Source organism: Piliocolobus tephrosceles, chromosome 1 (genome assembly GCF_002776525.5).
Source record: "Piliocolobus tephrosceles isolate RC106 chromosome 1, ASM277652v3, whole genome shotgun sequence".
Lineage (NCBI taxonomy): Eukaryota > Metazoa > Chordata > Mammalia > Primates > Cercopithecidae > Piliocolobus > Piliocolobus tephrosceles.
Window position 1 is genome coordinate 71,975,689 of NC_045434.1, and position 24,227 is coordinate 71,999,915.

The 24,227-nt window shown below is 36.9% G+C and overlaps 1 protein-coding gene across 3 annotated transcripts in view; it reads left to right on the forward strand.

Moving 5' to 3' along the window:
* KCNK2 (potassium two pore domain channel subfamily K member 2) overlaps positions 1–24,227 on the forward strand; it is a 233,681-nt gene that overhangs the window by 174,651 nt on the left and 34,803 nt on the right. For all 3 annotated transcript variants that reach the window (XM_023203552.3, XM_023203551.3, XM_023203553.3), the window contains exon 6: positions 16,700–16,839. In XM_023203552.3, the coding sequence (XP_023059320.1) occupies positions 16,700–16,839 (140 nt within the window). The remainder of the gene's footprint in view (positions 1–16,699; positions 16,840–24,227) is intronic.

Sequence of the window (24,227 nt, forward strand, 5' to 3'; positions counted from 1 at the left end):
ATTATTTTGACATATGTTTCTTCAATGCCTAATTTCTTGGGGATTTTTATCAGGAAGGGATGTTATATTTTATTAAAAGCTTTTTCCACATCTATTGATATGATCATATGGTTCTTGTTTTTAATTCTTTTTATATGGTGAATCACATTTATTGATTTGTGTATGGTGAACCAACCTTGCATTCTAGGAATGAAATCTACCTGATCATGGTGAACTAACTTTTTGATGTGCTGTTGGACTCCATTTGTTGAAGATTTTTGCATCTACATTCATCAAGGATAATGGCCTATGGTTTTTCTTGTTATTGTGTCTTTTGCCATATTTTGTTATCAAAGCGATGCTCACTTCATAGAATGAGTTAGGGAGGAGTCCCTCCTCTTCAATTTTTTGGAAATAGTTTTAGTAGGATTTTTACCAGCTCTTCTTTGTACATCTGGTAGAATCTGAATGTGAATTAACCTCATCCAGGGATTCATTTGGTTGGTAGATTTTTTTTATTACCAATTCCATTTTGGAAGTCAATATTGGTCTGTTAAGGGTTTTCATTTCTTCCTGATTCAATCTTGGGAGATTGTGTATTTAGGGGAATTTATTTATTTCCTCTATATTTTTTAATTTGCTTGCATAGAAATGTTCCTGATAGTCTCTGAGAATCTTTTGTACTTCTGTAAGACCAGTTGTAATGTCACCTTTGCCATTTCTGATTGTGCTTATTTGGATCTTCTCTCTTTTTTTACTTTGTTAATCTAACTAGCTGTCTATTGATCTTGCTTATTCTTTCAAAGAACCAGCTTTTGGTTTTGTTTATTATTTGCATGGATTTTTGAATCTCGATTTTTTTTTTTTTTTTGAGACGGAGTCTCGCTCTGTCGCCCAGGCTGGAGTGCAGTGGCCGGATCTCAGCTCACTGCAAGCTCCGCCTCCCAGGTTTACGCCATTCTCCTGCCTCAGCCTCCCAAGTAGCTGGGACTACAGGCGCCCGCCACCTCGCCTGGCTAGTTTTTTGTATGTTTTTAGTAGAGACGGGGGTTTCACCATGTTAGCCAGGATGGTCTCGATCTCCTGACCTCGCGATCCACCCTCCTCGGCCTCCCAAAGTGCTGGGATTACAGGCTTGAGCTACCGCGCCTGGCCGAGTCTTGATTTCTTTCAGTTTTGCTCTGATTTTATTATTTCATTTTTTTTTTCTGTTTTAATTTTAGTCACTTCTGCTAGCTTTGGAGTTAGTTTCTCCTTGTTTGTCTAGTTTCTTTAGGTGTGATGTTAGATCTTTAATTTGAGATCTTTTTAACTTTTTGAGGTAGGCATTAGGCAATATAAACTTGCCTCTTAACACTGCTTTTGCTGTATCACAGAGATTTTGTTATATTGGTGTTTCTGTTTTCATTTATCTCAAAGAATTTTTTTAATTTCTAGTTTAATTTTCTTGTTTACTCAACATTCATTCAGGAGCAAGTTGTTTAATTTCTGTATAATTGTGTGGTTTTCAGAAATCTTCTTGGTATTGACTGTTATTCCACTGTAGTCTGAGAGTATGGTTGGTACGATTTTAATTTTTTTAATTATTAAGATTTTCTCTACAGCTAAGCATATGGTTGATCTTGAAATATATTCCATGTGCAGATGAGAAAAACGTATATTCTGTGGTTGGTTGATGGATGGAGTATTCTGTAGATGTTCGTTAGGTCCATTTGGTCAAGTGCTGAATTTAAGTCCAGAATTTCTTAGTTTTCTGCCTTGATGATCTTTCTAATGCTGTCAGTGCAGTGTTAAGGTCCCTCACTCTTGTTATATGGCTAGCTGAGTCTTTTCATAGGTCTGGAAGTACCTGTTTTATGAATCTGGGTGGTTTAATGTTGGGTGCATAAATATTTAGGATAGTTAAGTCTTCTTGTTGAATCGAACCACTTATCATTATGTAATACTTTTGTGGACATATGTAATATGTCCTTTTTTATTGTTTTACTGTTGTTGGCTTAAAGTCTGTTTTATCTGATATAAAATAGTGACCTCTACTCTTTTTCATGTTCTGTTTGTGTGATAGATCTTTCTTCAACCCTTTCTTTGAACCTAAGGATATCTTTATCTGTGAGATGGGTCTCTTGAAGTCAGCAGATAGATAAGTCTTAATTTATGTTTCCAAGTTGTCACTCTGTGCCTTTTAAGTGAGGGCATATAGACCATTTACATTCAAGGTTAATATTGACATGTTAGGTTTTGATCCAATTGTGAAGTTGTTAGTTGGTTGCTTTGTAGTTTCTACTTTGTGATTGCTTTGTAGACTCTCTGTGCTACATACTTAAGTGTGTTTTTGTGGTAGCAGGTATCATTTATTTTTTCCATGTTTAGAACTCCCTTAAGTATCTCCTGTAAGGTTAATGTAGTGGTAACAAATTCCCTTAATGCTTGCTTATCTGGAAAAATATTTTATTTCTTCTTTGCTTCTGAAGATTAGGTTGGTGGAACATAAAATTATTGATTGAAATTTCTTTTCTTTAAAAATACTGAAAATAGGCCCCTAATATCTCCTGGCTTATCAGGTTTGTGCTGAGAAATCCACTATTAGTCTGATGGTATTCTCTTTATATATGATTTGACTTTTGTTTGTAGCTGCCTTTAAGATCTTTTCTTTAGCTTTGACCTCAGGCAGTCTGGTGACTATATGCCTTGGTGATATTTGTTTTGTATAGTATCTCACAGATATTCTCTTGATTTCTTATATCTGAATATCTACCTCTCTAGAAAGATTAGGGAAATATAATTGAATTCTTCCTTCAAATATGTTTTCCAGGTTGTTTGCTTTATCTCTGTCTCTCTCGGGAATGCCAATAATTTGTAGATTTTGCCACTTGACATATCCTGTATTTCTGAAGGACTTTCTTTACTTCTTAAAATTTTTTTTTCTTTATTTTTGTCTGACTGTGTTAGTTCAAAAGATTAGAGTTCAAGCTCTGAAATTCTTTCTTCTCGTTGGTACAGTCTGTTGATAGAGCTTTCAATTTTATTTTGAAATTCCTTAAGTGAGTTTTTCAATTTCAGAAGCTCTGATTGATTTATTTTAAGATGTTTATCTCTTACACTTCCTGGATTGCTTTAGAGGTTTCTTTGTGTTGATTTTCAACTGCCTACTGGCTTTTGTTAAGCTTCCTTGCAATCCGTGTTTTGAATTCTTTATCTGTCATTTCTGAGTTTCCTTTTTGGTTAGGGGTCATTACTAGCTAGCTATTGTGATCCTTTGGTAGTGCCACTATATTCAGATTTTCTCATGGTGCCAGAAGTCTTGCCCTGGTTCTTTCTCATCTGGAGACACTGCCACTTCTAATGATTGTAATCATTTTTATGTGAATAGCATATTTTTATTTTTCTTTCTTCCCCTATAATATTACTATGTTCTTCTTTTCTTTCCTCCTCTCCCCTGCTTCTTATATGGGATGTGACTGTAGAGAATGCTGGGCAGGGTATTTTGACTTTGCTTCTATAGCCCTCTGTACTTCTGTCAGCCGGTTTTATCTTGAGCTATGCTCTCAATGTACAAGCCAGTAGATGGCACTTATGGGTAAGAGCCAGCTGTGGCCAGTGAGGCTGGGTATGTACTTAATCCTTGTTTAATGGGAATGTCTTTCTGTTGCATAAGGCAATGGGCTGATTTTTGGATTGCTCAGTGTTTTGAGCTCTCTGCTCAGGCCAGGAAAGGCCAAGATGGGCAAGGCTGGACTTGGCAGGTTTGCTTACAGGTCCCTTGATGGCAGGTACAAACACAGCACTGAGGGAGAATCCAGTGCATGGCCACTGAGTGTCCAGAAGTGTGCCTAAGCTTGGAGCTGGGGAACTGCTTGACCCCATGTTCTCTATCCAGGGATGGGGAAGATCTAAACTCCTAATCCAAGAGAGTAGTTGCTCTAGATGGTTGGAGATTTGAGCATGCAGCAGAGAATGCCGCCCTGCACCAAGATCTCTGCAAAGGAGGGATGGGATGACTCAGGCTGCTGAACCAGGCAAACAGATGCTCTGAATGCCTGGATATCTGCCTGGGTGTGGAGCAGAGAGGGCCCCACTGCACCATGATCTATGCACAGGAAGGGCAGAGCTATTCAGGCTGCTGATCCAGGTGAGGAGGTATTCCAAATGCCTGGAGCTCTACCTAGAGTTGGAACATAGAGGGTTTCACTGCACAACAATCTATGTCCAGGAAGGGTTAGGCGGCTTAGGTTGCTAAGCCAGGCAAGTGGGTGTTCTGAATGTGTGGAGTTCTCCGTGGGGTTTCAGTGGAAAGGGCCCACTATACCACAGTCTCAGGAGAGCATTCTGGGCACTCAGTAATGACACATACAGACTGGTTCCAGGTCACCAATCTGCCCCTGCCTGCAAATCGCCTTGCCCAAGAGAAACTGCAGCAGCAGCAGCTCTCCCCACCCCACCCTACCCAGGCCTGTGATGGAGGAGAGCACAATTCCAGCACCTACTGCTGAGGCACTTTCCACAGTTTTGGCTGTGGAAGCTCCTGCCCTACTCCAGAGCAAGCACTCCAGTTTCTGGCCCAAGACTAAAATCCTGTGTGGGCATGCTACTAGGTCACCACAGAATTGCTGACTTTGTGTTTGTCCAGATTAAAAATGGCCTCCTACTGTCTGTCCCAGGTCTGGGAAAATGGCTGCAGCTTTTCCCAGTGTCTTTTCCTCACTACATTTCCAAGGTCTCCCCAAGTTAGTTCCAGGGCTTGGGAGAAATAACCACTCTACCTTGGCCTGGGTTGCTTGGATCCCAGTGGAAAGGTGAGTCACAGAAGAAGGCTATCTGCCTCTCTCACTCATGTTTATCAGTCAGATGCTGTCCTGAGGGCTGTTTGCCCATGTTCTCCTCCCCAGGTTCTGGGTTCCCTTCATGATTCCAGTGAATTATCATTTTTCTTCTTGAATTAAAGCTTACAGAGTTGATCTTTATGCACTATCTTGCTATTTTCAAGTTGCTGAAGCACACTAAAAGCCATTAATCATTTTTTTCCATCTTGAGGAAAAAATGAATTTATTATTATTATTTTTAGTGGCACAAGAATTCAGGTTTAACTTACCTTTGCCCTTTCTACTTAGACTCTTTTCTGCCTTAGTTTTAAAAACAGCTGCAAACTTCAGAAGAAGTTATTGGCTACTTAAAACATTTTTTTCTCCAAGATATTTACTCACTTAATTTTCAATCTTAGGACAGCATTTTGTAACTTAACTTAAAGTAGGTCATGTAGATCTAAAGTGTCTACATTTTTCTACTCACATTTAGAAAACTTTTCCTCTTCTGTAATATATATGTTATTTCAACTGCCATTTGCTTTATTGTTGTATCTGTAAGGTCCTATGTGCCTATTAATTCAGTTCTCTCTTTCTCAACTATATTTCTCACTATTATTACTGTTCTAACTCCAATTTTAAATAAAATACAATAATGGTGGCAAAAGTAAGTATGCTAATCTATTATGGATCATAAATCTAAACCATTCTCTTAAAAAATTCAGTTTGAAATATTAAAAAACATGATAAAAATTAGAGTAGGAATGTGTTATTAAAATTATCAGAATAACCTCATTAGCCTAATTTAGTTTTAACAGAGTTTTATACTTTTTGGCTGTTTACTGTTCTTCCTTGACCCAAATTTCTTACTTAAATATTTTTAGAACAGAAAATACTTTCTGAAGTTCTGTAAGATCTCAGAGAGGGCTAATATTTATCTGTTTCTATTGATTTGTGAATTAAGTTTCAACCAGGCAAATCCCCTAATATCCGTGAAGATGGGGACACTTTTATGAACAAAGCTTTGCTTTTGGTCAAAAATACAGTGTACACCTCTCTGTACACTGTAGATGTACATCCTCCCTGGATGGGGACCCTGGGAAAGGGGGGTGCATCACTCTGCTGAAGATCTTTTCGTTTTATAATTAGCGGAATGTGGAAAGGAGAATTTCAGACATTTCTAACTCCGTATGAGATAAGCTTGTGTCCTGAAATATTCATTTTTCTACCTCTTATTCAAGATGTATAATTGGCTTAAGTAGAAATGGAAAGTTTGTTAATACAGGAGAAAGTGAGACATAGTGATGATAACAAAACGTATGCTTGTGATGCATTAATCTTAGGCTGTCTTTATCACTTTTTAAATATAACTAACAAGGCCTTATAGCAACTGTGGAATATATAGGTATTATGTGGCGGGTTTTATATTTTCAGGGCTCACATCATATTGTATGTGTTTGTATTATTAATCCATTCTCATGCCGTTAATAAAGACATAGCCGAGACTGGGTAATTTATAAAGAAAGGAGGTTTAATAGACTCATAGTTCAGTATGATTGGGGAGGCCTCAGGAAACTTACAATCATAGCAGAAGGGGAAGCAAACATGTCCTTCCTCACTTAGTGACAGGGAGAAGAAGAATGAGAACCAGGTGAAGCGGGAAACCCCTTATAAAACCACCAGATTTCATGAGAACTTACTCACTATCATGGGAATTACATGGGGGAAACCACTCCTATGATTCAATTACCTCCCACAGGGTCCCTCTCATGACACATGGGGATTATGGGAACTATATTTCAAGATAAGATTTGGGTGGAAACACAGCCCAAACCGTATCAATGTTATTTTAAACAACTAACAGTGTCAATTCAGTATGTGGCCCAAAAGATCTGAGACCAAAAAAATACAAAAAGTATAAATAAAAATGAATGTGGGCGGAGTCCTAAACAATATTATATTTGTGACCATTGTATAAACCAACTTAGGAAAAAAAATATTTTTCTTTATGGTTTTGTAGAAGATGAAAAATTCAAAGAGTCATGGCATAGTATCATAGAATAGGAGAGTGATAGCTGTGTGCCATAAGAATAATCAAATAAACAACTTTATTTTTATTAGTTTTTATTATATTGTTACCCATCTTCAAATATGTAACTTTTATGTTTATTTGACAGAGGAAATAATACAAACTTGTAGAAATATACGTTGATTATAATTAACATAAGAATTTGATGTGATTAATATGACAGATGCTGAGTAAGATAAATTGGCACTAGTTTTGCTGATTCATCACTATCTCCTTAACTTAAATATTTTTGTGGCTGTGTTGGTCTTTGTGAAGCTATGATACCCTGTTGCTAGTACTGTCATCTTTACATTCCAGGTCCTTGTGTTCAGGGAGTGTTTTTGGAATGAGAATGTGGATTGGGGGGCAGATGTGGCAACGGCTGGGTAGCAGATGTGTGCCCTTTGCAAGAGTCTTTGGAAAAAACAGAAATTGTGAATTTCTTTTAAAGGATCTTGGAAAAAAATTGCCACATATAGTCCAATAGAGTACACAAAATTGGACTTTGCTTCTGGGTACCTTATGACTGTAAAATTAGCTATTGAGTTCCCCATCTGGGAAATATCAATTATTTACTGTTTAGAACTTTCCCTCTTGCTAGTAGATGTACTAAAGACAGCGTTCTCACTTAATTTTGCTATTTTGCCAGGGAAAAGCAAGAGGAGTTGCTCTAGGTTGAACCTCTTCATCTTTCTATTGGGCTATACATCTCATAAGGAAACAAAAATGTCCCTTCCATAATGCACACTTAATATTTGATGTCAGTCTGCAAAACCTGCAAAATTTGCTCTGAGGTGGATCAGGGTTAGGTTACATTGTTATATTGAACTTTTCTGAAGGCAACTTAAAGGATGTATTCTTCAAACTGTGGCGTTACTAAAGGAAAATAAGTATATTTTGGAAAGTGATTTATAAGTGTTTAGGATACAGATTGTAATAGATCTGTATTTCATAACATTAGTATAATTCTTAGAAGCATCTTAAGAACAAGTGATGATGGGGTGGTTTAGACCAGAACTCTGAAATAGTGCTTGCCCCCAGGGAATGAGCAAGAAAAGTAGATTTTGTGCAATAAGAGAACATGACAATTAGGCTGGGTATGGTGGCAAAATGGCAGCACTTGAGAGGCTGAGGCAGAAAGATCGCCAGGCCAGAAGTTCAAGACCCACCTGGGCAACATAGTGAGACTCCTGTCTCTACAAAAACTTTTTAAAATTTGGTGCACATAGTGGCATGCACCTGTAGTCTTAGCTATTTGGGAGGCTGAGGTGGGAGGATCACTTGTGTTATCTCAGGAGGCTGCAGTGAGCTATGAACATGCCACTGCACTCCATCCTGGGCAACAGGGTGAGACCCCATCTTGAAAAAAAAGAAAATATGAAGACTCCTATTTCTATGTATTTCTAAATCTCATTACTTCTTTACTTTTTAAATATCATAATATTTATGATATAATATAATAGAGCATAATACATTTCTAATTCATAAGTAATGTGCAATACTTTGCCTTTTATCACTGTGAGTGATGAATCAAAGGCATTTAGAGACCACTGGTACAGATAAACAGGCAGTGCTCAGGTGTCTCTGTGTATGTGGCTGAATGTAGGAATTCAGCGTTTAGTACTTTCTCTACAGGAAGTGATCTCCCAGAAAATTTTAACTTCATATTTATTTATGTAGAGAACATGTTTTAGTGACTGGTTACCTTAGTGACTGGTATCTGTCTGCTCCTTCCTGATGGCGCTTTCTATTCTCTCAGTGCTCAGTGTTCTGGGGCTAAAAAGGACTTGGGAGGTCACAGAATCTGTAGACACTTTTATTTGTCATATGAGTAAGCAGATCCCTGTTGCTAAGAGTAGCAAGTGCAGAGTAATTCTTCCTAAAAGGTGAGAAGAAAGGAAATTATTTTGCAAAGTGTTATTTACTTAATTTTATTTTATCTTTTTATTTTTATTTGTTGAGACAGAGTCTCACTCTGAAGCCCAGGTTGGAGTGCAGTGGCGTGATTGTGGCTCACTGCAGCCTAGACATTCTGGGCTCAAGTAATTCTCTTGCCTCAGCCTCCCAAGTTGCTGGGACCACAGGCGCATGCCACCATACCCAGCTAATTTTCTGGTTTTTTTGTAGAGATGGGGTCTCTCCTTGTTGCCCATGCTGGTCTTGAGCTCCTGGGCTCAAGCGAACTTTCTGCCTTGGCCTCCCAAATTGCTGGGATTTTAAAATAATCAGTAATGATGTATAATCAAACATCATTGTAGAGATAAGTTAAAGTTAATGGCAAAATTGTATGTGAGAATTAGTGTTGATTTCCTATGTTCTGTTTCCTAATTTTTGTCATTTGATTTTTCATTTGACTGGAAGTCTGGGGTGATAAGTTGTTAAGTCATGCTTGCTAGCTAAATAAGCTTTTCTCTTTCTTCATTAAAATCTAAGAAGTCTTATTAATTGTACAGTAATGTAGGAATGCTTGCTTTTTTACAACTTGTCTTCTTTCACAAAGACCCAAGACTTAAAAAAAAAAAAAAAAACCAAAAAAGAAAACAAAAACCAAAACCATAAAGTGTTAGTTGGTGATTCTTCAAAATTAGAGAAAAGTGAAATAATTACCCAACCTAACACAATTAAAAATTCCTTTTCAAGGCTGGTAGCTCCTCTAATATAAACCCTTAGGGTTTATACCTTAAAGGGGTCATACAAGCCAGTGAATTCATTTCCATAGCTTGTTTAGAAGCTGCTCAGTGAAGTCCTTAAAAACACTCCTTTTCAGAATTAGTTAAGCCCAGGAATTTGAGGTTGCAGTGAACTATGATTGAGCTACTGCTGTCTAGCCTGGGTGACAGAGCAAGATCCTATCTCAATTTTTTTTTTAATAGGAAACAAAGAAAAAAAAAATACTCCTTTCCATAAACCTGAGGTTAATATTTTGTAAGGGTAATATGAAAGAGTGAAAAAGCCAGAGAAGAATTTACAATTTCACGAAGCAGTGTCCTCACATTACCTAGTTTTCTAATAAAATCCAAAAGTTCTAGGCAAAAATCCAGATGTTCTAAGAAATCCTCATGGTTAATATTATGAAAACACATATTCCATCTGAGCATGAATTTATTGAACTATCCAAATACATCATCATGGAATTCTGATCAGTGAAATTTAGTATATTTGGTTAAATAATGAAATTTTCTTCATCACATATGTAGTTTTGAATGCTTACTAGATCAGTTAGGCTTCAGCTTAGTACCCGGTGCTCCCTCATATAGAGGTATAATACAATTTGGGACTTCCCCAGGTCAAATTTTTCCTCTTCTGGCGTATTTACCTTTACTACATTTTTACAGTTTTTCACAGTGTTATAATCATTTGCCATCACATTCTTTACTTAGGAAGCACATATTTGTATGTCTCATATTAAGGACTCAGTTTTCTTGGAATTACATCTTCAAAGTCATTATTGGAAATGTAATTTTTAGTAACCAAACTGTTTGCTTTCCTGTATAACTGAAATTATGACTCATTCAGTGGAGTGCTCAGGGCTTGCTCAATTTAAGAGAATTTTATCATGAAAACATAAATATCTTTAAAAACCGTGGCATGTTTCTCCCTGCAACCCTCAAGCAGTTAGTTCAAGTAGAGACCCTCTAGAAAACAGCACCTTGTGTTGACTAAGAGTTTTGCAACCATGTCAAAGGCCAGGTATTAAAATTGCTATTGTTGAGTTGATAACTGAGTAGAAATTTGCCAGGAATTTAACAGATAACAAGGAAAGTACCTGATAAAGAGTGAGATCTGTTGAAGAGCGGTCATTACCACCATCACAATGGCTCAGAAAAATTGCTTTGTTTGGAAAAGGAGGGTTTGTGTGACTGCTAGGGAGATGTTTTATATTCATTGATCATTTGTTTGTTTAGGTGTTTAATGGACACATATTGTATATCAGATACTGTGTTTAGCACTTAGTGACAATAATTGTTCTAGTTCCTGTTCCTGTGAGACAGAATACATGAAATCCAGGAGCAACAATTAAATAGGGAATCTTTTTCTCTTCCTGGTATTTGCTCTGTTTTATAATACAGGAAAATTCTGTAAAGGGTTTAGTCACTCCCTGATTTAACTCGTAACTCTCAGAGAACTCACAACAGAAATAAAGGCCATCTGCATGATTAAATAAGTGGAATTTGACCCAAATGGTTCAGAAGTCTTAGGGACTGTGAACAAACTAAAAAGTTCCTTAACTTTTAGGGTTCAGAATAGATATATAGAAGTATTGTAAAAACATGTGGAGAAAATATTGAGGAGAAAAGTATTCAGTAATGGATAATTACAGCTTCCTGGGGCAGGAAGTAAATTGTACTACATTCCGTGAAAAATATTGCAAATTGTTCTAGATTGAGATTTAAAGACAATTTCTAAGAATAACAATTCGGTATACCTATATACTGTTCCATCTTTGTAAACGATGAGTGAGTGATGTCATGTGTTGGTTTTTCTTTCTTTGTGATCATCAGACTGCTGCTCTTTTCATGGCAGTTTTCCCAGTTTAAGAACAAGTGCTTAGAGGGACATGGACAACTTCTCGAATGCTGAAATTTCAAATCCCCAAATACAAGTTCAAATATCACCTTTGTTGGCATTCTGGTTTTCTGACTCAATGGCATATGAAAAATTTGGTTTAGTAGGTAAGCTATTGTTTAATACGGAAGTCATATTTCCATTTGTTAAAAAGAAAATAGGATTTATAACATTATTAAAAGGGGTTCTGAGTCCTTAAAGCAGTGAGAAACACCTTATTCAGTTAAATTACTTACCAACAAAATAAGATACACTAAAACAGAAATTAAGATTTTCCCTCCTTCATATTAAGACAAGATAGCTTTAATTAATAAAAGTAAAGTCAAACAAATCCCCCAAAATTAAAATCCATGTTTGATATTTAAGCTAAAATAATTATAGGCCGGTTTAAAGGAATGACCCCCATTTTCTTTAAAATGGAGTTATTTATCTATGTTTATATTCTATAACAGATATGCCATTTTAGAAAATCAGAAGAGGTGTATGGAACTGATAACCTTAGTCTGGAGTGGCTTGGTTATTCTTTAAAACCAGGATATATCTTTTTTTCTTTACAAATACTTTGTGATTCAGAAAAAAATCACAGAGAAAGAAAATTATATTTAAGGGAGAGGGATGTTGTATGCCCAAGTTCTTTAGCACGAAAAAGGGTCGATGGCTGGGAGCTGCTGGAGAGAGGACAGAGCAAGGTAAGGAGGCCCTTGGTGGAATGGTGCTTGTCTTCAGACCCACATGGTTTCTAGGTGAGAACCTTGAGGAGAAGAGGCACGCCTTGTCCAATTTAGTGTTTCCTGCCTTAGCTAAGTACTTCCCAGGCAGTAGGAGCAAAACAGGTTGGTGGATAAATGATAAGAAGGACAGTAGCTGACATCATAGATGACATGGACCACTGGGTTCAATGAAGGAGCCTGTGTTTTGGAACTATTCAGACACCTGCGTTGAACTCTAGCTCTGCTACCCCTTTCTTGAGTGGTCTGCCATATGTTATTTTCTCTGCTGATATTATGACATCTGTATTTTAAAGTGGGATACTTACTGTTTGGATTTCAAGGAGCCAGTACAAACTGGTCTTGCATTCCTGAGTTCCAAACAGACCATGAGAGTGATGGCAATTGGATCATCAGCTTTATTGCTGCAAAAGGAAACTGGCAATGTGACTTAATTCTGTGGCCACGTGGTCTTACTAATAGCCCTGCCCAAAGTCAATGGAAGTGTGAAACATGAGAATGCAACTCCCCTCAACACCTACCCATAGGGCGTTAGGATGAAATGATTTCATTTATGGAGGTAATCGGTAAGTCTTCCTTTTCATCCCACTCTTCCAATCTGATTTTGAATATTCTGTAAATCAGTGGAAATGAGCATATTAACTAGGTTAGGCAGGGTTTACAGTGCCAATTTTTTTTTTTAAGTCTTCTAGGGGCCGGGTGTGGCAGCTCACGCCTATAATCTCAGTACTTTGGGAGGCCAAGGCAGGCAAATCACTTGAGGTTAGGAGTTCGAGACCAGCCTTGCCAACATGGTGAAACCCTGTCTCTACTAAAAATACAAAAATCAGCCAGGCGTGGTGGCAAATGCCTGTATTCCCAGCTCCTCGGGAAGCTGAGGCAGGAGAATTGCTTAAATCCGGGGGGTGGAAGTTGCAGTGAACCGAAATGCACCACTGCACTCTTGTCTGGGTGACAGACTGAGACTGCATCTCAAAAAAAAAAAAAAAACAAAAAGTCTCCTACGAGATGCCTGCCATGGCCTCACGGGTTGTTCTGTCGCCTATTCAATGATTCTTTGGAGCCATCTAGGGCTTTCTTAATGCTGGGTAGAGGGACTGTTTCCAGCAAATGTTTAGGAAACCTGCTTTGTGGAGATAATGGTTCCCTAGCAATAATACCAGCCTGAACTTTCCTGAGCTATATTTTTTGTAGTTTAATCTACTAGATTGGATTAGGCTCTGACTGAGTTCCTTACACAAGCATTAAGGATAAGAGATCTAGAGAGAGATCGCACCATCTAAAAGAAGTTGTCATATATCATATAAGAATGTCAGGATGAGTAGACTTATTTTAACTACTTGGAAAAGTTTATAAGATTCCCAAAACCTTTATACCTCCACACCTCTTTGTTATTTTTATTACCAACTGTATACTGTCCTATTATGATTAGCCAGAAAGTTCTTAAAATGGAAAGGATTTACGTGCACGTTTTTAGTGACAATAAAGAAAAAAAAAAGCAGTGGAGTGAATATTTCTGCCAGGTCAGTGGGGACTTAGGAGGGGAGAGTAGGCTGCAGCATCTTGTAGGCTGCATCTCAGAAGTCTGTGGAAAGAGTAAAAACAGGGCGTGGGAGACAGGGGCAGGAGCCCTGTCAATAATAAGTCAATAATAGAAATTACCCTAGGCTTTCTTAGTATGCCAGAGACAAATGAGTAGGTTTCCTGAACATAGCTAGATTGAAATTAATGCTTGTAAAAGTCAAGAAGTTTTTTAAAAAGTATTTCCTAATTTATTCCTAATTTAAAAATAAAACAATTTTTCTTAGCAAGTTATCCTGACATCACGGATATGTTAATTTGGATAAGATTCTTAGATGAAGTGAATTGATTAATGTGAAAATTAATTCATGAATCTTAAATATCAGCAAGTGAGTAGGATTTGGGAGTTGTTTGACAATATTTCTTATATATAGTATTCGTTTTTCCTAAATCATCTGACTGCCAGTATTTCATCTTGAGAGTGGCAATTTAAAAAGGAAAAACATTTTTTCCCCTGGGCTTAGACTCCACTAAAACTTGTGGGTTGAACGTTTTACCCAAATATAGACCTTTTAGTGATTAAGCTAATTTACTCTTTTCAAACTGTGACATCCTGTTTATAAGAAAGAAGGCTTATAAAAAGTAATCTGAGCATGAACTAACTCTTCTAAAGTCAACATCTTGGTGAACTTATGTGTTAAATGAGTCACAAATATTTGGATGAAGATTTTTTCTGGTTTTGAAAGAGAAAGTACTTGGGAAAAAATGTCATTTTGGTTTCATTGAAATGGAAACATTTGAAAAATGAAATTCACTGGTGAGCCTATCATGTAACAGGTTTACACACATATTTCTTAAATCAGTTATGTGAAGTTTTAGAGCTGTATCCTCCACGGGCCAACTCTTAACCATCACGAGATGCATTTATAATTATTCCCAGAAATGAGTTTTTAATGTTGCACAAAGTAAAATTTTTATAATATTTGAAAGTAATATTATTCACTTTGTAAAATGTGTTCTTAAAATTACTTTTGTCCCAAAAGAAAGCTGAACGATGCTTATTCAAATCATTTACCTGACAGAAAAATGCTGTCTTTTTATTGACCCTTTATTATTTGAAAATGTCATCATGAGCAACTTAAAATTTAATTTCTCTACAACAATGTTATACTCAGTATTTTACACTTGATTTTAATATATACTTGCAATTTATACTTGATTTTTAATATATAACTGCAACTTATTAGCAAAATTTAATTTCTCTACAATAATGTTATATTCAGTATTTTATACTTGATCTTTGAAATACTTGCAATTTACTGGCTGAATTTTTGTGAATTGAGCAAATCCACGCTCTTTTAAGCACCTCCAGTCTCTATGCTGTTGGTCCTAAAATCCTTATCTTCTGCCCTGTTCTATTAAGTGTTAGATTTGCATTTAAGGATCTTTTTGGTTATTACCTCAAGCACTTCAAACCTGTCAGTTCTCAGTTTTAATTACTTTTTTTTAAAAAAGTCAATCTTTCTTCCCCCATTCAGTTACAATATCACCAAAGACCCACAGTGTGGGGTCTTTGGTCATCAGAGCGCTCTTCCTCTCACTTATCGCAACAAGTAGTTGGCCATCAGTCCTTGATAATTCGGCCTGTAAAATGACTCTTCTTGCCATCTCTGCCCTAACTCAGACACAATAATTTCTTAGCTAATTCAGAACAAAAGCTTCTCATGGGGCTTCCCTGTCAGTTCGTTCTTCTCTGCCACTGGATCTTTCTGTGGAGATAGTCAAACATGAATATATAGGACTTGTCTCCCTAGAGACTTTTACTTATTCTCCATTGAGTTAAGATGAAATCTTTACAATCTGATACAGCCTACTTTTTCTAGATCTCTCTCTTCTACTTATCTGCTCTTTGGTCAAATACATGTGGAGATTTATCCATGACTAAAAGTCATTTGACTATACTATGTATTTTCCACACTGTGCTATTCCAAGTTTTGATCCTCATTACTTAAGACTCACTTTCCTATTCTTACTTTCCTTCTTCCAGAAGTAAAAATCATTTCTTCTATGTCCTTTCATATTACTTTTGTATTCTCTTTGTCATCACGCAATATACTCCATTAAGGTTAACTGTCTATATGAGGATTTCTTGGTCTAAATTATGAATTTTTCAAGAGAGGTATTTGATTTCTTATTTGTGAAAATAAAAACAGTTTCACTGTTGGGACTTAATAAATGCCCCCATATTAATGGGGTACTGAACAAAGGGTGTGTTGAAATGAACCCAGATTCTCATAGGTATAGTTATTGTTCCAAGTGGATGGAGAAGTTCTTCAAGGATTAGAGTAAAAAAAAAAAAGAGCCTTGCCAATTTTTTTTTTTCTTGAGAGCTACGGTTTTATTTTATGACAGTCATGGGAATTTCTCAGAAAAGTCAGAGAGTGATGAATGGTAGTATTACCCTCAAATTTCTATTTGTTCTCATTCGAACCATCAAGTCATTGTCTCTGGCATTTGTTAGTGATTCATTGTACTGATGACTTTAAAATATGAACCATCACTAGAGTTGTTCACTTGCTGTTCAGTTTGGCATTAAGTTGATTAGCTAGCATGTATTTATTGGCAATGAGGTAAATATGCTAAGTTGAATGCACACCAACAAAAGTGTAATCGCTATCTTCTATTAGTTAAAATAGAGGTGGAAAAAGAAACTTAGTACACATAGAATAATTAAGTACTAGACTGAGATGGATTATATAAATGTAAATGAAACATGAAGCAAGGAAAAATCATGATGATCTGAAGAAGCAATGAAGGGTTTCATTAAGAAAAACTTAACTTGTTCTTGAAAAATAAGGTAAGAATTACATGAATGAAAATGAGAAATTCAAAATGAAGAAAATAATATAAGTTCATTGACAAGAATACTAGATTTCTGTGTTTTGCAAACCAAAATTTAGTTAGTAATTTTAGCAATACCTAGATTGTTTACTTTTAAGAATATGAAGTTATTTTGTTCTACTTTGTTTTGTCTCCAGGTGGATCCGATATTGAATATCTGGACTTCTATAAGCCTGTCGTGTGGTTCTGGATCCTTGTAGGGCTTGCTTACTTTGCTGCTGTCCTGAGCATGATTGGAGATTGGCTCCGAGTGATATCTAAAAAGACAAAAGAAGAGGTGAGAATTAAGAAGTGTGCAAAAACACTTCTATTTAGTTAATTCAATAAAGGTTATTTTAAATTATGTTTACGTTTACATTTAAAATGTTTAAACATGTTAAAATGTTAATATTTTCTATTTAGCATGAATTTGCTGTGTGAGACTATGAGCAAATATATGAGTTGTAATTTATTCAGTTAGAAAATGTTTCTATGCCAATTGCTGTCTCAGAACTGAGGGCAATTTCTAATGAAAAAGGATGTAACTAAAAACATTTTCTTTGTTATTTCTTTTTCTTTTGTTTTCTTTCTTTTGTTCTCAAGGGCACAAAATAAATTTTATTCTGTAAAGAAAAATATAATAGAAAATATTTGTATCAAGAAATCAGGAGCATGAAATAGTGAATGTTTTAAATAATGTGGAAGGTTTTTTACCTTTAACTTATTTTATTTTTCTTATGTCTATTATAAATTTGTACATACACATGTATATATATATTCCAAAGCTGTATGAATTATGGCCATTTTCCCTGTGTATAGATTTTAACAATTTTAAAAGTTGTCAATTTGCTTATCTTGTACAACTATACTTATAGAAGTGAACATTAGAATTTTGACCCATGAAATTTTGGAAAATTTGAAATTTAAATATTGACTTTGAAATTCTATTGTTTGGAAATTAAATTTTGATTTCATATTTACATATCCAGGATCACTATTAGTTTGAATGTGACAGGGTAATGTTTTATTATGAAATGTGTATTTCTTGTTTCTGGGTCTTAGTCAACTTTGCTAATTGTTTCAAAGAACAACAAATCTGTAAAACCTGTCCCTATAGTACCTATTGCCTTCCTTTAACTATCTATTCCTAGGCCATAGATACCAGTGTCAGACTCTTTGATGGCTACAAGCGTGAATTCTTTAAGCATACACCCAAAAGAAATAGAATAAGATAGAAAATGATGAAATTAACTTCCCTTTACAAATGTTTTCTTTGAAAATTATCAAGTCATGTAATTTTTTTGTTTTGTTTTGTTTTGTTTTTGAGATGAAGTCTCTCTTTGTTGTCCAGGCTGGAGTGCAGTGATATGATCTAAGCTCACTGCAACCTCTGCCTCCCAGGTTCAAGTGATTCTCCCACCTCAGCCTCCTGAGTGTCTGGGACTACAGGCTCGCACCACCATGCCTAGCTATTTTTTTTTTTTTGTATTTTCAGTAGAGACAGGGTTTTGTTATGTTGGCCGGACTGGTCTAGAACTCCTGACCTTCAAGTGATCTGCCTGCCTCTGCCTCCCAAAGTGCCAGGGCTGCAGGCATGAACCACCATGCCAGGCCAAGTCATATAATTTTTTATTCATACCCAAGGTGCCTATGTGAACTAGCAAGAATGTAAATTATCCATACTTTACTTCAAGGATACCATATTTCCTAATTGGGAATTTATTATTCAGTATGCATTAGTCTATATCTTATGTTGCATCATCGAATCAAAATATTTTTATTATAAACAAGTCAGTAAGACAATATGCTTGACACTATAATTTAAATTGCATGAAACGCCTTGCTTTGAATAGGACCTATTCAATGGATTTGCCTCAACCTTAGGCTCCTTGTATGTGGTGTGCATGTGTGAGTGTGGTGTTTGTGGGGGCAGTAGGGGATGGGAGAGAGAGAGAGAAATATGATGGATGGTTATTCTTCATATGTACTTCATGTATATCCTGAGATGCTAAGGGAAAAAGTGGAAATTATAGTTAGGGAATGTTTTGGATAACATAGCTAAAAAGAGAACTACTCAAACATCAAGCAATAATTTGGCTTTCAAATGGGTTTGAAAACACATGCACACAAGCATGTATTTCTTAAATAAAATAGACTTGAGCAGAACCTATTTCATACAGTCAGGTAGTTAGGAAAAGTATTGTTTTGCAATACACAAATGCACACATATAATATTATAAATAAACCATGTATTATATACATACACACATACATACACACTTATATCTTAATGTTTTTGTGGTCCACAGTCTAAAAGTTTGAAAGCCACTGAGGCACAGATAGTACAGAGGGAAATTTTATATCTTTATTAATTGATGATATTGGTATAAAATATCTGCTTTAAATGTTTAAAACTTGTATTATTAAAAAACAGTGCTTTTTGTGATAGGACTAGCTGGGTCAAAGAATTAGCACACTTTTCCAGAGTAATGAGTCTGCTCTAGCTGTTAAAACAAAGTATGACAGACTGGGTGGTAGACTTTTTTTCCCCTCACAATTCTGGAAGCTAGAAGTCCAAGAAGGTGCTAGCAGGGTTGGTTTCTGGTGAGGCCTCTCTCCTAGACTTGCAGGTGGTGCCTTTCCACTGTGTCCTCATATGGCCTTTTCTCTATGTGCATGCATGAGAGACAGCGAGAGATCATGTGAGCATGTATACCCTGGTATATTTTTCACTTCTTAAAAGGACACCAGTCCTATTGGATTAGGGCCCCACTTTCATGACCTCATTCAACCTTAATTACCTTCTTTAAAACCCTGTCTCCAAAGGCAATCACACTGGAGCTTAGGGCTTCAACATGTGACTTTTGGGGAGACATGAATCAGGCCATAACACCATCTTTTCAAATAAATACAAATTTCTACATAACTGATTTATTCAAAATGGAAATCAAGACTGGGTGTGGTTGCTTAAGCTTGTAATCCCAGCACTTTGGAAGGCTGAGGCGGGCAGATCTCCTGAGTCCAGTAGTTTAAGATCAGTCTGACCAACATGGTGAAACTTCATCTCTACTAAAAATACAAAAATTAGCTGGGCATGGGGGTGGGTGCTTGTAGTCCCAGCTACTCAGAAGGGTGAGGCAGGGGAATCCTTTGAACCTGGGAGGCAAAGGTTTCAGTGAGCGGAGATGGCGCTACTGCACTCCAGCCTGGGTAACAGAGCCAGACTCTGTCTCAGACAACCAAACAAACAAAAAACAGGGTTGTGTGCCTGCTTATGAGTGATCTTCATGATTCTCAACTGAAAGTATGAGATGTAGCACTGTGTTTTCGTGCTAAACATTGCAGGGCTTTTTTGTTTTGTTTTGTTTTTTTTTTGAGACAGAGTCTAGCTCTGTCTCCCAGGCTGGAGTGCAGTGGCCGCACCTCAGCTCACTGCAAGCTCCGCCTCCCGGGTTTATGCCATTCTCCTGCCTCAGCCTCCGCAGTAGCTGGGACTACAGGCGCCCGCCACCTCGCCCGGCTAGTTTTTTGTATTTTTTAGTAGAGACGGGGTTTCACTGTGTTAGCCAGGATGGTCTCGATCTCCTGACCTCGTGATCCGCCCGTCTCGGCCTCCCAAAGTGCTGGGATTACAGGCTTGAGCCACCGCGCCCGGCCTTGTTTTTTGTTTTTTCTTACCACACATCTTTTGGCGTCTACCTAATATTCTGGGTAGCATGTGCTGTCTGGTGATTGCATCTGCCAAAAGCTCACCTAAGTCAAGGCTACGACCAAAGCTTTAAGTGAACCATCCGAAGATGCAGCTGCTCTGGACAGGGGAGCCAGTTGAAATGGAGCTTTCAATTGGAATAGATATGTATATTTTCTGATTTATAATGTAATTTAGGGAACTGCAAAATGGGGTCACGAATTCAACAGAGAATATGAAGAAAGACAGGGAAAGGCCCCTTATAATTTTCAAAATATCATTATGGCCAAAGTTTTTATGAACAGAATACTGTTAAAATTTCGAAAGCAATGGAAAATGATTATTATATAATTTTAGTTTTGCAATAACTCACTACAGGTATAAATCAATAAAAGCCAACTAAATATAATCTAGTTGTCACCTCTGTGTAGATGAATCAATGCCAGGTGACTGCTCAATAGGTATTCCTTACTTTCCATGCCCAAGTCATTCCGGGCACTGTTAGTTTTAAAAACTCCCAAAGTGTCAAGAAACAACAAGGTTATTTCTAGTTTTCAGTTTTGATGAATAAAAACACTAAACATTTTTAATAACTGGGAATCTTCCTCACTAAAAAATTTAACTAGTACAAAGTATAAAAAATACAAAATTAAATATAGCTTCAAATTTTCCAAGTGATAATACTTGGACACATGCTTTCCCTGAATGAAAAGATTTTGGCTAATAACCCCAGTCTTATATTATTTTTTCAAAAACAAATCTGCTTAAACCATATTGGTTTAAGTATGAAAATATAGATCTAGTCGTATGTGCCCTTATTCCATTTCTGTTTTTTATGTTAAAACATATTGTTTCCAGCCAGGCGCTGTGGCTAACACCTGTAATCCCAGCACTTTGGGAGGCTGAGGCGGGCGGATCACCAGAGGTCAGGAGTTTGAGACCAGCCTGGCCAACATGGTGAAATCCTGTCTCTACTAAAAATACAAAAATTAGCTGGGCAGGGGGATGGGTGCCTGTAATCCCAGCTACTCCGGAGGCTGAGGCAGTAGAATCGCTTGGACCCGGGAAGGCGGAGGTTCCAGTGAGCCAAGATCATGCCACTGCACTCCAGCCTGGGTGACAGAGCAAGACTCCATCTTCAAAAAAATAAAAATAAAATGAAAAATAAAATAAATTATGTTTCCAGTGAAGAATAGTTTTAATGAAATTATGTTTTGTTTTCCATCAACATGCTGAAATAAAACATGGTCTAGCTAATCCATCTGAAATATTTGAAGAGGAAATGATTTGTTGAAACATACTATATATTCAAAAGTGCCACATATAATTATAGTTGATCTGCATCAAGGAAAACAATAATGAGTGCAGTAATTTTCCAGTTTTCCACGGAAACATATGCATTTCTGTAAAAGCGTTTGTCTATTTTTTAAGCTCCGGTGGAGGGTAGGCACATGTTTAACAGAAAGAATTGGTAAGTCAACTTATCTTTTTTATGAAACTATGTACTATCTTCTGAGGAAATAATGTTTCCATTTATAAAATAAAGCTTATTTAGATATTCTGGATAATACAATAATACCTGAGGGAGGCATAATAGAAATAAGATGTGACCACGAAACTCAGAAGGTAAAATCTGTGCTTGCTTAGGAAGAAAGCATGGAGCAGGGCGTCGTTACTACACACAGGTATACCTCAGGTTCCTACTGTTCACATTTCTTGAGCTTGAAAGGGCCTGTGATTTCTACATACTTCTTCTATCCATGCCCATGTGCCAGTGTTTGGGTGTTCCTGTGCACATACGAGATAAACACCACCGTGGCCCACACCATAGCATGCTAGTGTTGTCGGGCCAGGTGGCACCATAGCTGGCCACAGTGAATTGATAGCCAGGCAATGCTTCTCTACCAATATAATTTCCTTAGTCTCTGGAGATGCTTATGCAAATGGAGGCTCTCACTTTAGTAAGCTGGCCTTGTATTGTATGAAAACTACACCCTTTGACTGGACAATGCTAGTGCCAAGAAGCCTTGAAAGACTGTCCCTGAATTTTTATTTCGCCCCAATTTTGTGAAGTGGTCTGAGAATGTTAAAGAACATAGTTTTGTTTTGTTTTGTTTTGCTAATTACCTGGTGGCAGCGTTTGGTCTCCTCTAAATTTCACTCTGGTTGGCAATGACTCTTTCAGGAAAAGAGCTGGTACTTGGAGGCTCTTTGTCTTGGCCAGAGATGAGCAATTAAGAAACCGTTGCAGCCTGGGCTCCGGAAAGTTTGCAGTAGATCACTTTATCATTATTTCTTATGGGAGAAGTGCTTTCAATTTGCAAATGCCATTTGAATAGCTTAGACTTTATTCAGAAAACTTTAGGGAGCCATTGAAGGATTTTAAGTAAGTGGAATGAATGATGTTGGCAACAGTGAGGAAGATGATTTAGTTGCAAACAAAGCTAGATTCAGGAAAATCAACTGGGAGAGTTACTGCAGGTATCCAGATACTATCAAATGAAGGGTCTAGGATAGCAGTGGGATAGAGATGAAAGTTCAGATTTCAAAAATATTTGGGGGATAAAAGGAAGAGAATTTAGTGACCCATTAACTGTGCACAATAAAGAGAAAAGGAGAATGACATCCATAATTCTAACTTTGGATAGCATTACAGAATGCTGGGAAATGAGAGATTTTGCAAAAATTGAAACAAAGAGATAGTTTTATGTTAGACATATTATGATTGCAGACGTAACAGACATCCAGGTAGTTCAATTTTAGAAAATTGCCTCTGCATGCCTGGAATGTAGGAGAAATTAAAGCTGGGAAGATAGGGCCATCACTACCTGAGAGCTGTGAGTATAGATGAATGCACCCAATGAAGATTTGTAAAGTAAGTCAATAGTGGAGTTAAAAACAACGTGGAGTAATACCTTCACTTAAGGTGTGGGATGTGGAGACTATGGACTGTTTAGCAAACAACGTAGTTAAATAAATTGATTTGTGATTGGGTCTGTTGGAAAGGCAAAGACATCGAGGTTTTGAAGAGAGGAAGATGGTTACAGTGATGGATCATATTGACTAAAGAAAACAGTGAAGAAAATCCAAGCAAAAGCTAACATAATAACATAAAACAGGTGAAAAAAGTAACTAGAATTCCCCATTAGGTTGTGCTCCTGATGCACCACTCTTATAGAAAACCATGTAAATCTTGTTCTCTGGCATGGGTGCAATACAGTAGCTATATCATAAGATAGTTCCGGCCACATAAAACACAATTTCAAAGGGCAACAGCACAGTGTTTTTATGGAAATGGGAGCCCTTGGAGCATGACTAATATAAACCCTCGTGAATGGTGCCCTGGGGAATGGAGCCATGGCATGGAGACCAGTTAGGAATTAGAATTATTTAATGTCGAGTTCCTAAATTATTAATTCATTCAAAAACTGCTATTAAGTTCTTACTATGTGATGAGTGCTGTATTGGATGCTGGGAGTAACTCTTCATCTGTGGTAGTTTGAAGTCCATCTCTTTATTGGGAGGATTGCACAGGTGGTGTGCTTGCTTACTGATCTTTCTAATGCTTGCTTTTACTTTCCTTCCTCCAGTGCTGGAAAAAGGAGCTTTGACTAATAGGATTGATTGGAGAACACTTGTTAACATAGCCTGCTTTTACTTTTTTCTTTTCTTTTTCTTCTTCCCACCCTCCATCACTCCCTTCCTTTTTTCTTTGATCTTCAGACTATATGTCAGACTTTGTAATTATTGCTTTAATTTCTATGATATTGTAGGGCAGAGGGGGCAATACTGTTTGGTACAATTTTTCTGGCAGTGTTTCTTACTGTTATTGTTCTCTTACTGAGATATTCAAGTAGCTATAAATGACTACTTGAAATTGGACTATGGGCATAGTATTCATTGACTGTAAAACTTCTCAGGTTTATGTCTTACACATGTAACTCTTCTTTGGCTAAAGGATAAGAATAAAATAAAATAGAAGCAGGAAGGGTCACGAT